Source organism: Manihot esculenta, chromosome 16, assembly GCF_001659605.2.
Source record: "Manihot esculenta cultivar AM560-2 chromosome 16, M.esculenta_v8, whole genome shotgun sequence".
NCBI classification, from domain to species: domain Eukaryota; kingdom Viridiplantae; phylum Streptophyta; class Magnoliopsida; order Malpighiales; family Euphorbiaceae; genus Manihot; species Manihot esculenta.
In genome coordinates, this window is record NC_035176.2 from 33,813,876 (window position 1) to 33,828,141 (window position 14,266).

At 38.4% G+C, this 14,266-nt stretch overlaps 2 protein-coding genes and 1 pseudogene across 2 annotated transcripts; all 3 read right to left on the bottom strand.

Annotated features, from left to right (window-relative positions):
- Positions 1 to 452: 452 nt before the first annotated feature.
- On the bottom strand, positions 453 to 2,277 carry LOC110604302 (annotated as a pseudogene).
- Positions 2,278 to 4,548: 2,271 nt separating this feature from the next.
- LOC122722098 lies at positions 4,549 to 5,581 on the bottom strand. The gene is made up of 4 exons (XM_043951764.1): positions 5,565 to 5,581; positions 5,420 to 5,510; positions 5,014 to 5,307; positions 4,549 to 4,599 (listed from the first exon to the last, which is right to left on the bottom strand). Exons 1-4 carry the CDS (start codon positions 5,579 to 5,581, stop codon positions 4,549 to 4,551), a joined length of 453 nt encoding a protein of 150 aa, XP_043807699.1.
- A 31-nt stretch (positions 5,582 to 5,612) lies between these two features.
- On the bottom strand, positions 5,613 to 6,481 carry LOC122722148. Its single transcript, XM_043952139.1, has 3 exons — positions 6,247 to 6,481; positions 6,042 to 6,165; positions 5,613 to 5,960 (listed from the first exon to the last, which is right to left on the bottom strand). The coding sequence occupies exons 1-3, from the start codon at positions 6,426 to 6,428 to the stop codon at positions 5,628 to 5,630; spliced, it is 639 nt and encodes a 212-aa protein (XP_043808074.1). The 5' UTR covers positions 6,429 to 6,481; the 3' UTR covers positions 5,613 to 5,627.
- Positions 6,482 to 14,266: the final 7,785 nt, after the last annotated feature.

Here is a 14,266-nt window from a genome sequence, read left to right on the forward strand (position 1 = left end):
CAATTGCTATTTTCTAGGAATAATCAAATATGCTATCAATCATATCTGATATGCATAATTATTTTGCTTATTTTGTTGAGTTTCTGTTATTTTGTATGCCTATATATTTCTCTGTAATCTTGCATCAATATATATCAGCCTTCATAATTTCCTCTTAACATCTTTTCCTCTATTTCTGAAAAACATATATCTTACACTACCAATACAGTGTCGCATTTCCGGAAAGAAGAGCATTTGTATGCATCTTGAATCAGAAAGCAATAATGACACAACCCGGCAGCCTCTCTTTATATAATCAAACAAAATTCCCTAATGCTTCAATTGGTAGCTCAAAGTTTATGGAATTGCCAGTCCACATAACTCTTCAGCCACCAAAATCGTCCCAATTTGGTCTATCAGCTCAGTTTACAAATTACTTGATAGATCATGTCTTTCTACTTGAGATTTCATTCTACTTGATTCGTACTTGAATATTCATACAAGATTATGCGGAAGCTACTCTATGACCAACAGAATATTTTATTTTTATTTTTTTACATATCCAAGCAGTATGTAAACAACTAAGCAGACTTCCAAGTGCAACAAAGGCAGGAAAAAGAACACTGTAAGAAGAACCAACAACGAATGTGCTACAAGAGGATAGAACAAACAAAATTCGACTGATGAAACTTTCAGGTCATTATCTTCGACAGACCTGACAAACATGCTATCCACAACCTTGGAAATGGTTTTTATAGTTGAAGGGTAGATTGCATCTGTCTTGTGATCTTCAAATATGATGAGGCACCCAGCACCTTTAGCCAATGTCCCCGTAATCTTCACGTCCACAATCATCTGTGACAGCTACTTCACTAATCAATGAGTAATTCTCAAATTCGGCAATCTCAACTCTGGAGAAAGACTCAATCAATCTGCACAGATTTTTGTCACACAAGTGTGTCATACAGGGACGAGAGATGCCTGGGAAAATTGAGTCTTGCTCCAGCTGGGCCTTATACTTGCGCAGGGCAAATCTCAAACGGCTTCAACAATCGTTCGGAATCAGCACCAGCGATGGATTTAATCACATCCATATCTGGCCCCATGCACTGGAGACCTGCCTTTGAAGAAATTATCCCAGCCACATAATCAGCTTGATTCCCTACGATTTTGCACACTAGCATGCATTTAGTGCCGAAAACTGCCCTTGGGTCTTCAAGAGCATTCGTGAAGGATTCAATTGCTTCAAAGAAATAGCCGTAAGCAGTTGTATAATCCTCAATTCATCTGCAAATCAAATATGCCCTCTTGAGCTCAGGGTACTTATATAGCATTCACAGCTGAACAAGCAGATGTAATAACAACTTTTGCCTTGGGAAGGTTCCTCAATGAAAAATAAAAATTGTAGCTTACTCTCAAATAAGTCTATGTCTACAAGAAGTTGCTCGTCATCTAACAACCTCACCTCTTTTACCAAGTTGGTAAGAAGAGTCGATGCTTCTGAATATCCTTATTTGCCACCAAAAGAGCTGCAAGCCTTGCTTCAACTTGCTGCCTAAGGAATGTATGTTTTTCTGCTGGGGTCCATTCTACCATTTCCTCGCACAGAGCAATTCGGAGATCGGACGTAACAGGTATTTTAGCTACAGAATCAATTGTTCCCCTGACCATTTTGGCAGTTTTATCCTTGGGAATAGGGCAAAGAAGGGTGCCCCAAAAGTCCTCAGCCCTGTTCTCTTGTCTAAGAAGGTCTTAAAAGCTTGTAATAGCCTGTTGGCCCTGTTCTTTTATCCTCAATGCTTCTGGAGAAGAAGGGTTTAATGCATCTGGTAAAGAATGGAAAGAGGCTCAGATGGATCTTTAGCTTCTAAAGGCAGAGCAATTGGAGTCTGTTGCGGGAAGATATGAAGAAGACATGGCCCCCGCTGGAAGAATTCAGGGCCTGCAAGATGAACATTCACAGATTGTCTGATGTGAAGAAATTACCAAATTATGAAGGTTAGCTGTATTTAACACCAACATGAAAGGTTGTGTTCATAATAAACAAAATTAAAAAGATTGTCCATAACTTCAAGTTTAACGAAGATTTAGATTTTCTATTTTGTTGCCAGTGAGATTAACCCTGTATTTACAAAAACCAAGGGTAAAACAGCAAAAAGATCCATCCTTATTGAGTATATTGGAGTGATAATCCACAGCATAAATTCAAAGGCTAAGTTCTAACACGTTTCAAGTGCAAGCCCGCTTATTGTTGACAAGCTTAAACTTGGGATAGATAATTTGTAAAAAAACTAATTACTAGAGCTCTTATTGGTTGTTGTTAGAAATTAAACATGGTACCACCTTAATCTTGCCACCTCAAGCTTCTTGGACAACAACCTTACTGATATGAATTTTACTTGGGCACTGAGGATATTAATAGCCAATCAACACTATTTGCTTAGCTTAGCCACAGAATTTTACTCCGCAAGAATTTGTGGTCTTTACATGACCTAAGTGTGGAGGGATTAGAAGCTATAAAATTTAGTGCATTCGGAGTCGGCAAATTCACCTTGGACCGCTGCTTTTTCAACTATAAATAGAGAGCAATATTGCATTTATAATTGTATTTTGTAAGGAAAAAAATAGAGTTTCAAGAGAGAAAATATTGAGAGAGTGAGAGAAATTTGAGAGGTAAAAAAAATTAGAGAGGTTTAGTTTCAATGAGTTAAAGTTAAAAATAGCCAGTTGGATTATAGTATGCGTGAAAAATACATTGTATTTATGAGGATATTTTCAATAATTTTAATTGCCAACATTGGTCTCCTGTGAGAAGTTGTGACTTGTGGAAAAGAATATATCATAGCATCTCTAATTTATGAATACAAAAGATTCCATTAATTGAAAATGTTCAAAAAATGGCATATATAAGCAACTATTTTCCAGAAATGGCATACCAGTCGAACACTTCTCCACTAATCGATTTTAAAATGAGTATCTTCTAGCTCTAGAGACCAGAATCTGCCCTCAAGAATCCTAAGTTCAAAGCCCACTGTTCGAGGCTTGGCCTCCATAACTGTAGTCTGTGAGTAGTGGCCACATTACATTACCAATAGACAAAAGCAAAATCTTGATAAAAACTTCAATTCTTCACATTCGACGCTAAAAGAGCACACCAATAGCCACAATGAAGAAGATATAAGAAGACTGCAAAAGGACCAATCCAAAACAGAAGCATAAACTCCTAAATGCAATTAAAAAAGAGGTTTAAAATGGGATTAAGCAAGAAATTGTTGCTTATGGGAAGAGCAGAAACGATACGGATACATTTAACGGCTAAATAGCCTCAGAAGCTGTGAAAATTGCATTGAACAACAGAGAGGAAGGCATAAAAGGGTGTGAAAAGACCTGAATAAGAAATCGAAGCGCCAAGTGTAATTAGGAAGAACAATAGAGAGCAGACTAAGACTTATTCAATTCTGTCCCTCACTTGAATGGCTTCTCGCGCTCTCTCTACGACCAATGAACGACCTCCTACAATGGCTGATGCTGAAGAAGATCAGGCCACAAAAAAGTGCAAATACCGGGAACGAGATTCCACTCTAGTGCGTGAGGGGATCTCATTCAGGGTTAAAGTGGCGGCAGCCAAGGATCTGGATGTGGAGAAGGACTTGGGTGCGGAGAAAGAAATGGACTTTGATGAAAACGAAATTGTCATCTCACTGAAGGGGCTCATTCCAGTAGTTGATTTCTCGGATCAACTAGAACAACGGCTTGTAGAGATAGGAAAAAGGCTGTGATTGTCAGGCTTCTTGGCAGGAGAATAGGCTATCGTGCCTTGGAATCAAAGCTCCAAATTCTGTGGAACACTGAAAACTTTAAGATTCTTAACCTTGGTAATGTTTATTTTCTAATAAAGTTCTTCTCTCATATAGGTTTTCAAACAGTGGTCTTGGATGGCCCATGGAGTGGTCTTGGATGGCCCATGGATAATTAATGGCAGCTATCTTCGGACACAACCGTGGTACTCTTCCTTTGATATAGCTAATGATGAACTACATATGGCGGTAGTTTGGATTCGTTTGTCGGGACTGCCAATGCATTGGTATCAGGACAATATGGTGAAAAAAGGATAGGAGCCTCAGTAGGCAATGTGATAAAGGTGGATATAAACACGACGAATGAAGTCCGAGAGAAATACGCCAGACTTGCTATGGCGGTGGATCTACGCAGACCATTAGTGTCTAAGGTGCAAGTTAGAGATATGGTTCAAATCATTGAATATGAAAACTTGCCGACAATCTGCTTCGGTTGTGATAGAGCAGGTCATAAGAATTCAGATTGTCCTTTGAAAGCCCAACCACTACAAAAAAAAGACTATCAGCGACGGATTTTTCCATCGCTGATAGTCAAAAATCTGTCGCTAAAAATTTCAGCGACGGATTTCCGACGGACTCAAATCCGTCGCTTAAAGTCATGTTGCTAATTTTTTCCGACAGATCGGGCTGCCGTCGGAAATATTAGCGACGGATTTCCGACGGATTTTAACTCCGTCGGAAAAATTTGCGACGGATTTTCCGTCGGAAAAGTTTAGCGACGCATTTTTTCGTCGCTAAATCCGTCGGAATATCTAAATTCATCCTATAACAATCCGTTGGTAATCTGTCAGAAACAATTAGCAACGGAAATTTTCCGTCGGAAATCCGTCGGAAATATTAAGACAAAAAAAAATTCTTGCTTTTATTCAAATAATTTATAATTAAGAATCATATTGAATATAAATCAAATATTTCATAATACTTAACAATATTCATAAAATTTAAAATAAATCCATAATATTTAATAATATTCATAAAATTTAAATTAAATTCATAATATTTTACAATGTTCATAAAATTTAAAATAAATCCATAATATTTAACAATATTCATAAAATTTAAAAGTAATCTATGAATTTGTTGAACCATCTGAATCTACAGTTGTGTTATGCGGTGAAGATCTATTTTTGTTCTTCAATGATTTCATATGATCTTTTATTTGTTTTTCTATCTGCACTCGCATTTGCTCTTGCATTTGCTCTATGTCTTGTTTCATTTTGATCCGGTTTTGCTCTAATATTTGTTCAACCTCCTCTAAAGAAAACATAGTTTGAAAAGGTCCTCCAGGATGAGCTGATGTGCATGAGAAAGATGTAGTTGGAGTTCCTGATTTTGCAATATCAGAGGATCCAAAACCATAAACTCTTCCTTTGCTACTTCCAGAAATTTCAATCCACTTATTCAAATCAAAAGCAGACTGACTCTCACAATTGTCATTCACATTTTCAGCAATTGCACTCAAATAAGCTCCCTAAGTAAAAAAAGAAAACATAATAAACATTTCATGAATCATACACAACTAATGATAACATAAAAATTAGAAAAATAATGTGATAACATTAAATAAGCAAAAAGTAACTTACATCAACTCGTCGTGATTTTCCATCAATGTAAACACCTTGACTCCCCTTTTTTGTGTGAGTTGCACAAAATAGTTTAAGTTGAGTTGGTTGTCTACCCAACTTCTTTGCCTACAAAAAAGAAATAATCACACAACACAAGATGCACGAATAATTTCTAACCATATATATAAAAATAGAATTGTATAAATAAAAGTAAGAAATAAAAGAGTTATACCAATCTATTCTCATGAACCTCCAATTTTATTGAACCACCAGAGTGTTTTGTAATAGTCCCATCTTTTTCTACGTTTCTATTTGTTTTACCAGCTTCTGATTTCTTTCTCCACTCTGGTGTACTCCAATATGCAACAAGTTCATTCCATATCTCTGCCTCCATCCAATCTGGTCCTAAATTGTATAGATAAGCAACATCTGTCTTCTTGTGCTTGCGCAACAATTCGCTCCTAACTCTATTAAGAATGTCTCGCAGTCTTTCTTTACCTACCTTTTCCCAAGCAATTCGAACCATACCTTCTTCACTCTCATCCCATGCATATCGACTCTACAAATAACAATCAGTGTTAAGTAAATTTAAAAAACTTAAAATGCATATTATAAATTTTAGAATATAAGTTGTATTTACCCGAAAAAGTCCGAAGAGCTCGTCTTTTGTCTTTAAAGGTATTTCTGACCAAGTTTTCCATGGAGCAGTATAGCGCATCTTAATGTCATTAGTGATTGATCTAGTAACCGTGGAATCTAAAAAACTGCAATATTTTTATATATAATGAGTAGTTGTAAGTAATAATACATATTAAATCAATAGCAAAAAGTTGTATATGACTTACACAGTTCCTTTCAATCTAATCAATTGTCGATCAGACGGGTTTGATGGGATAGGATGTCCCAAATTCGGACCTCTAGTTCGAACTGATGATGATGAGGATGTGTTTGCTTGGCCCCCTAATGCTTGTGGAGTGTGCTCCAGTATTTCCTCCTGCACCTGTACTGCCTCATCTATTTCATTCATAGACAGATGCTGGCTATGTCCTCTACCTCTGGATGATACTGCTCTTCGCGGCATCTGAAAAAATAATTATCCATAAGTAACATATCAAAGTAGAGTTGAAAGGAAGACATGTAAAGCAAACCCACAAATACTATTTTAATTCATGTCTTTAATTAACTAACTACTTTTAAATATTATTATTTTTTTAAAAAAGTTAAATTAATAGATTAGTTTGTTAATCCATTCATTAATATACTAATCAAATCAAATTAATTTCTGAAATTTATTTTTTTATTCTTTTTTCTCTAATTCCTTAATCACAAGAGTCTTTGCTAAATCCAATATTGCTTTATTAGACAAAAAGGAAAAAAATGCAGTTTAAATATTGACACAATTAGATAAAATAAAGGGTGATTTATAATTTAGTCCCTGGATATTACCATTATTAACAAGTCAGTCCCTATATTTTTAGAAACCTATTAAAACGTCCTTATATTTTATTTTCGTCAACGAAATAGTCCTTCCGTCCTATTTTCCATTAAAATTAGATAAAGGAGGAGAGAGAAAATTTTTAAAAACCAATTTTACCCTCAAATAAAACCATTTATTTAGTCCTTGTATATTACAATTATTAACAAGTTAGTCCTTACATTTTCAAAAATCTATTAAAATATTTTTATCTTTTTTCATATCTATTAAAACGTCCTTATCGTTTTTTTCCGTCAATGAAATAGTCCCTATCTTTTCTCATATCTATTAAAACATTCTTATCGTTTTTTTATGTCAACGAAATAGTCCCTCCTCATCGTTTCTTTCTGTCAACGAAATCATCCCTCCCTATATTTTTAGAAATCTATTAAAACGTCCTTATTGTTTCTTTTTGTCAACCAAATAGTCCCTATCTTTTCTCAGATCTATTAAAACGTCCTTATCGTTTCTTTTTGTCAACGAAATAGTCCCTGTCTTTTCTTTCGTCCTCCTCCTCCTCCTCCTCCGAAAAAGAAGAAGAAGAAAAAGAAGAAGAAGAAGAAGAAGAGAAAGAAGAAGAAGAAGAAGAAGAAGAAGAAGGAGAAGAAGAAGAAGAAGAAGAAGAAGAAGAAGAGAAAGAAGAAAAAGAAGAAGAAGAAGGAGAAGAAGAAGAAGAAGAAGAAGAAGAAGAAGAAGAAGAAGAAGAAGAAGAAGAGAAAGAAGAAAAAGAAGAAGAAGAAGAATGAGAAGAAGAAGAAGAGAAAGAAGAAAAAGAAGCAAAAGAAGAAGAAGGAGAAGAAGCAGAAGAAGAAGGAGAAGAAGGAGAAGAAGCAGAAGAAGAAGGAGAAGAAGGAGAAGAAGAAGAAGCAGAAGAAGCAGAAGCAGAAGGAAGAAGAATTGATGAAGAAGAAAAGGAAGGAGGAGGAGAAGGAGAAAAATAATGGGGGGGTAATATAGTCTTTTACTATATTTTTAACGGCAAAAATAGACAGAAGGACTATTTCGTTGACGGAGAGAAAACATAAGGACGTTTTAATAGGTTTCTAAAAATATAGGGACTGACTTGTTAATAATGGTAATACCCAGGGACTAAATCGTAAATTATCCTAAAATAAATTATTATTTGATTTATTGGCCCACAATTATTATTTGATCTCTTTTTTCAATTAAAATTATATATATTTTAAATAAGAAATTAAACCCACATTAACTACAACAGCAGTCAGCATGCTGCTGTGCAATGCTGTTGGGCTGCTGTGCGATGCTGTTGGGCAGCAAGCAGCTGCTGCTGGCAGCAGCAGCAGCAAGCATGCTGCTGGCAGCAGCAGCAGCAAGCATGCTGCGCAGCAACAGCTGCTGCTGTGCTTGCTGTTGCCCTCAGTTTAATTTAAAAAAAAAAATAATTAGTAAAACTAAAAATAAATTTTGATTAACACAAATTTATAACTAAATGAATAATATTTTCACTATATCATAACATATTCAAAAACTAAAACTCAAAATTTCAATACTATAACAAAAAGAAACTAAAAATCAAAGTAGACACTTACTTGATAGGCAGTGGCAGAAGTAGCGGCAGTGGCGAGCGGCAACACAGTGGTGGCGAGAGGAGCGTCCAGCAGCGGCGACAATCACGGGATGAACGGCGGCGGCGGCGGCGATTGCGGCAAGGAGAAAGATGTGGCATCCAGGAGAGGAGAGGAGAGGAGAGGAAGTGGGCGGCTAAAATCAGAAGTGAGGATGAATGATTAGGGTTTTTTTTTATATGATTTGCATTTTCTGACGGATTAGCGACGGAATTTATTCCGTCGCTAAATTTTCGGAAATCTGTCAGAAGTGCCAAAATGCAATATTCGTCGCTAATTCCGTCGCTAAATTTTTTTTTTCCGACGGAAGTAATTTCCGTCGCTAAATCCGTCGCTGATAATCTGTTTTTTTGTAGTGAACAGAAAGGAGACATAATGAGGAAAGGAGGAACAAAGGAGACAACGAAGCAGACTCCGATGGAGGATTTCGAGGAATGGATGCAGGTGCAGCATTAAACAAGGCAGAACTAGAAAAGGAAGGTGATTAACGAGCCAAGATCAACAGGCACATGTTCCCGTTTCACTGTTTTTACAGAAGCAAATGTCCAGCAATATTTAGCGGCAGAAAAAGAGAGTTTTGAGGATTTGAATCCTCCTCTAGCAATTAACGAGAAAAATATGCAAAAAAAAGGAAATCTCATCCTTCTAAAAAAAGGAAATAAGGATATTTTTCATAAGAAAAGAGTCGGTAATAGACAACAAAAAAAATAAGGAAATGGGCCTAAACCTATGGGACAATCAAGCAAGGCTATTTCCCAGGCTAATGCTAATATGGAAGGTAAAGAAAAGGGCCTAAAAGATTTTGGAATCAGTTTTGGATCCAACGAAGCACTCAGTGGTGGTCTTGTAGAAGGAAAATTATAGTAATCGAGATTTAGAGCAAAAATAAAAAATACATGATGCTAAAATTAACAACAATGCATGCAGCATGTAAACATTCCAAGTCAAACCGCCAGACCCGTCTACATCAAAAACCTTTTTGGACAATGTCTACGAGGATATTTGTGGAAGAACCTATGCTGACAAAGACATCACGAAAATTGATAGCATTTTCTCCATAAAGTCTGAGCATGAAGGTATGGCAGAAAGAGACCCAAGCATGGATACCTTGGCCACTAATGATCAAGACGATAGTAGTTTTAAAGAAGAGGAGTATTGTGACCCTTATCTAAGGTGGTGATAACCGGGCCCTAGATACCCCGGCCCTAGTTGAGTTCGTGCTAGAAAGGTTAGGCCTTAACTCTACTAAGGTCTAATACATAGGTCTGCTTCACATACAAACCCAAACTTCACTTTGATGAGTTGGACCGAGTTCGAGCCTACGCATGGAAGGCCTGACCATGTTTATCCCTATGGCCCCATGGACAACAAATCTCATGATACTCAAGATCGTGTTCACATGGCACCGGATGAAATTAAATGTCTGTTTGATGATGGGAAAGGACACAATACATCCGTATGTACGGCCAGCATGACTATGACAAGAGGGTATAAACGCAAGACGGCGGTTATACATCACTAAAGGACAAAAGGAAAAAGGAATAAAGAAAGCATGAGGGAAACAAACAAGATCAAACTTATTAAAATACACCTTGAACCTATCCTTTACTGGATCTCAGGACATCAATTGGCATCGTCTGTGACAATGAAGGGGATCTTTTTATTACCAGAGTTCCCATCTTCATTTCACCCACTGAGATCCATATGGTCAACCATAGTGAAAACCGTACTGAAAACACCCTAAACAACTTGAGTTCAACTTAGGAAAGATCACAGTTCTCATTTTCCAGCCCAACTGCCCCATTAAACTAGCCATCTATATTATTTAACTTGTCACCAAGCTCAGCTATAACCATGCCTTGAATTACCTTGTCTAATCAAGAGCTGCAACGTATGACTCTCTAGTTATAGAACACTGCCCAGTGGCTAGTGTTGGGAATCTTATGAGCTTAAGATCGGATTGGCACAGTGGAAAAATAAAATAAATTTAAACCATAAAATCAAACAAGAATCGATGCATGCAATAATCGTGTCAAAGGTGTAAGAGTTGCCTTTGTTGAATCGTTTGCAACACTAGACCAAAGCGAAACGAATCAAAATCACCTTTTTGATCTCCTCTCCAGCAGTAAAATGTGAACAAGGAACTGCCCGATGGAGACTTCCCTCTATGATTTCACACACTAAAATTTTTTGCCAAAGGAAGTGTGCTAGCACCTTGAATGTTTGTCTATTCCTTTCATGATTGTGAATTCGGCTTAGGTGGAGGATTGGAGATCTGATCTGTAATACCCGGCTAGACTCCGGTATCAGAATTCCTACCGTCCGGTGGAATCTCGGATGTCGGAAGCCTTTAGAAGGGTAAAACCATGTTTTCATAAAATGTTTTAATGTGTTTCATGTTTTAAGCATGAAAGAAAATGAGTTTTTGCATGAAAATTGCATTGGAGGAAAACTCAGGTTCGGCCGCCGAACCTCAAGTTCGGCCGCCGAACATGTATGCGTTTCAGGTGTGCTTTAGGCCCCCGAAAGCATAAGTGAGGGAAGTCCAGGTTCGGCCGCCGAACATGGCATGCATGCGGAGGCACATTCGGCCCCCGAACGTGGTCTGGCCAGCCACTATAAAAGGGTCCCTTAGCCGAAAACGGGCGAGCTTTCTTCCCATTTTCGACCAAGGTGAGTCTCCGCCGTCCCTCACCCATTTTTGATGTTCTTCCTCTAAATCTTTCAAGATTTTCACTTGTTTTAACTTGGTTTTGAAGATTTAAGCTTTTGAGCAAAGTTTTGGAGCTTGGAGGTTCAAGAACCAAATCTCTCCCAACTCCGTGTTTTTGGTCGTCTCTCTCGATCTTCAAGAGGTAAGAGCCGATCTTAAGCTCATTTTATGTTTTAAATAAGTTTTATGCAAGATCTATGGGTTAGAATGCATGTTTAGGTTATGGTTATGTTTATGGGTATAAATGTATGTTCTTGAGCAATGTGGATGCTTGATGTGTTGTAGATGGGGTTTATGATGGTTTGAGACCCCTAGGAACATGTATGCTTGTGTTTGTGTGTTGTAGAATAGGTTTGATGCATGTTTGATAAGTTTGGAGGCGAAATGTGCATTGGGAGCCAAGTTTCTGCCCTTTGGCAGAAACCAGGTTCGGCAGCTGAAGGACTTTCGGCCGCCGAACATGGCTGGGGAGGCAGCCTTTCGGCTGCCGAAGCTTGCCCCCGAAAGGAGACTTTCGTCTCTGTCTGGCAGTTTCGGCCGCCGAAGGTGCCGCCGAACCTGCCTGACTTTCGGCTCTGGAGGGACTTTCGGCCGCCGAACCTGCCGCCGAAAGTGCCCTGTTCAGGCCTTCTTTGCATGATTTTGTATGGTTGTTTCATGATGTTTTAGGGGGTTTTTGGGGAGTAGTTTATAGTTATGTTCAGGTATGTTTGGTCCCTCATTTGAGTCCACCTGTGTAGGTTCGGACCCGAGGAACCGAGGACCCCAGCAGTGAGTTCAGTTGCTTCGGTGTTGTCAGAGTCAGCCAGAGGTGAGTGGAACTAAACTTAATCTTTTAAATTAAATGTTTTATCATGTTTCATGCATCATGATTATGCAATAGGATGATTGCATTAGTGTTCATGAATATGCTGCATTGCATTGATCGTTGTTGATGTGGGTGAATGTTGGATGACCCAATTAGTCCAAGACAGGAAGACTAGGACCCCATTCTACGGCCTGGCACAGAGTAAGGAAAGACCAGGACCCCATTCTACGGCCTGGCACGATAGTGGAACTCGAAGACCAGGAGCCCAGAGGAGGCCCTGGGATAATGGTAAGTAATGTATGTATGACAGGAAGACCAGGACCCCATGCTACGGCCTGGCACAGAGTTAACTTGGACTAATTGGTGACAAGTTCACCCAACCCTTATGTGAATTGTCTGTGTTATGATGCATTTCATTGGAGCATAGTGTTATATGTTTTATAGTTCTGCTCACTGGGCTTTTAGCTCACCCCTCTCCCTTTACCCCCAGGCTTGCAGGTACAGGATAGAGCAGGAGTTCAGATAGAGTAATGAAGTTTTGTTTATGTAATAGCTAGCAATGGACATGATCAAATTATAATGTAAAGTCTTAATCAGTATAGTTATGTAATGAGATGATGTTTATGGATGTTAGAGTGTGCTTGACCATAGATTGTTGTTATCCCTTTTTATACATGATCTTAGTTATTTTATGTCATTTATGCAAACCAACTCAGCATATGTTATGTCACCCATTTGGGGGCACTGATGAGATCCCACAGAGGGATCAATGTTATGTTTATGTTATGCACAGGTTGAGTTTGGTTGATGTATATGGAAAGAAAAGTTTTAATTTTTATGTATGTTGTTGATCATGTATGGGATTATACAGGTTTACAGGTTATATGTCAGGCTTGCTACTGGTCCCGGCGGCCTTAAGCCGATCTGGATCCTAGCGCCGGTAGCAGTCCGATTTTCGGGTCGTTACAGAATGGTATCAGAGCCCTAGGTTCATATGGTCGGACCTAGAGTGTCGGGCTCATAGATGTTATAGAAGGTCAAGCACAATAGGAAAGATCATGTCCACTAGGATAGGATGTGGAGTCCTGACTTGAATAATGATGTAACGACCCGAAAATCGGACCGCTACCAGCGCTAGGATCCAGATCGGCTTAAGGCCGTCGGGACCCGTAGCAAGCCTGACATGAACCTGTAAACCTGCTTAATCCCACACATGATCAACAAGCATACATAAAAAAAATTTAAACTTTTCTTTCATCCATTCCTCATACACCAAACTCAACCTGTGCATGCACTAAAACATAATCATAAACTTGACCCCTCTGTGGGGTCTCATCAATGCCCCAATGGGCGATATACATGTGTTGAGTTGGCTAACATCTGTATCATCAAATATCTAAGATCATGCATCAACAAGGGATAACAATACTCATAGGGTCAAGCACATCTATAACCTCAATATCATTACACATAACATAACTGTGATCTCTTACATCACATCATAGTACAATTATCATGTCCACAATCTAACTATTACATAGACATACTTCAAAACTCTGGCTAACCTCCTGGTCTTCCCTGTACCTGCACATCTGGGGTTAGGGGAGAGGGGTGAGCTACAAAGCCCAGTGAGCAGAATAGTGAAATCATATATTTAAAAATCTCATGCCATTATGTAATGCAACACATCACAAAAAATCACATCTCGGATGGTATTGTCACCTATAGTCCTCTACATAGTCCAACTGTGCCGGGACGTAGAATGGGTACAACCGGTCTTTCTCTTAACATCACATATCATACAGTCCAACTGTGCCAGGGACGTAGAATGGGTACAACCTGGACTTCCTCTTATATCGTGCCAGGGACGTAGAATGGGTACAACCTGGACTTCCATACCATATCATGCCATAACATCATCATATCATATGAGGACTAAAGGATCATCCAATGACCAATCCACATCAACATCATAAATGCAATGCAACATAATCGTGAATACTAATGCAACAACCTACTATATCTCATGGCATTCATGATGCATGGATCATGCTCAAAATTCATATTTCATTTATTTTAAAACTTAAGGTTTATTCCACTCACCTCTGGCTAGCTCTGACAAACTCTGAAGCAGTTGGCTCACTGCTGGGGTCCTCGGTTCCTCGGGTCAGAACCTACACAGGTGGACTCCAATGAGGGACCAAACATACATAAACATAACTCTAATATACTCCCCAAAAACCCCCTAAAACATCATGAAACAATTACATAAAAACATGCAAGA

Coding starts and splice junctions, on each gene's coding strand:
- LOC122722148 (XM_043952139.1), bottom strand. CDS start 6,428: ATGAATGAAATAGATGAGGCAGTACAGGTGCAGGAGGAAATACTGGAG. Junction 6,166..6,246: donor ATTAGATTGAAAGGAACTGT/GTAAGTCATATA, acceptor AAAATATTGCAG/TTTTTTAGATTCCACGGTTA. Junction 5,961..6,041: donor AGCTCTTCGGACTTTTTCGG/GTAAATACAACT, acceptor TGTTATTTGTAG/AGTCGATATGCATGGGATGA.
- LOC122722098 (XM_043951764.1), bottom strand. Junction 5,308..5,419: donor GAAAATCACGACGAGTTGAT/GTAAGTTACTTT, acceptor TTTTTTACTTAG/GGAGCTTATTTGAGTGCAAT. Junction 4,600..5,013: donor AAATGCAAGAGCAAATGCGA/GTGCAGATAGAA, acceptor GGATTGTTATAG/GATGAATTTAGATATTCCGA.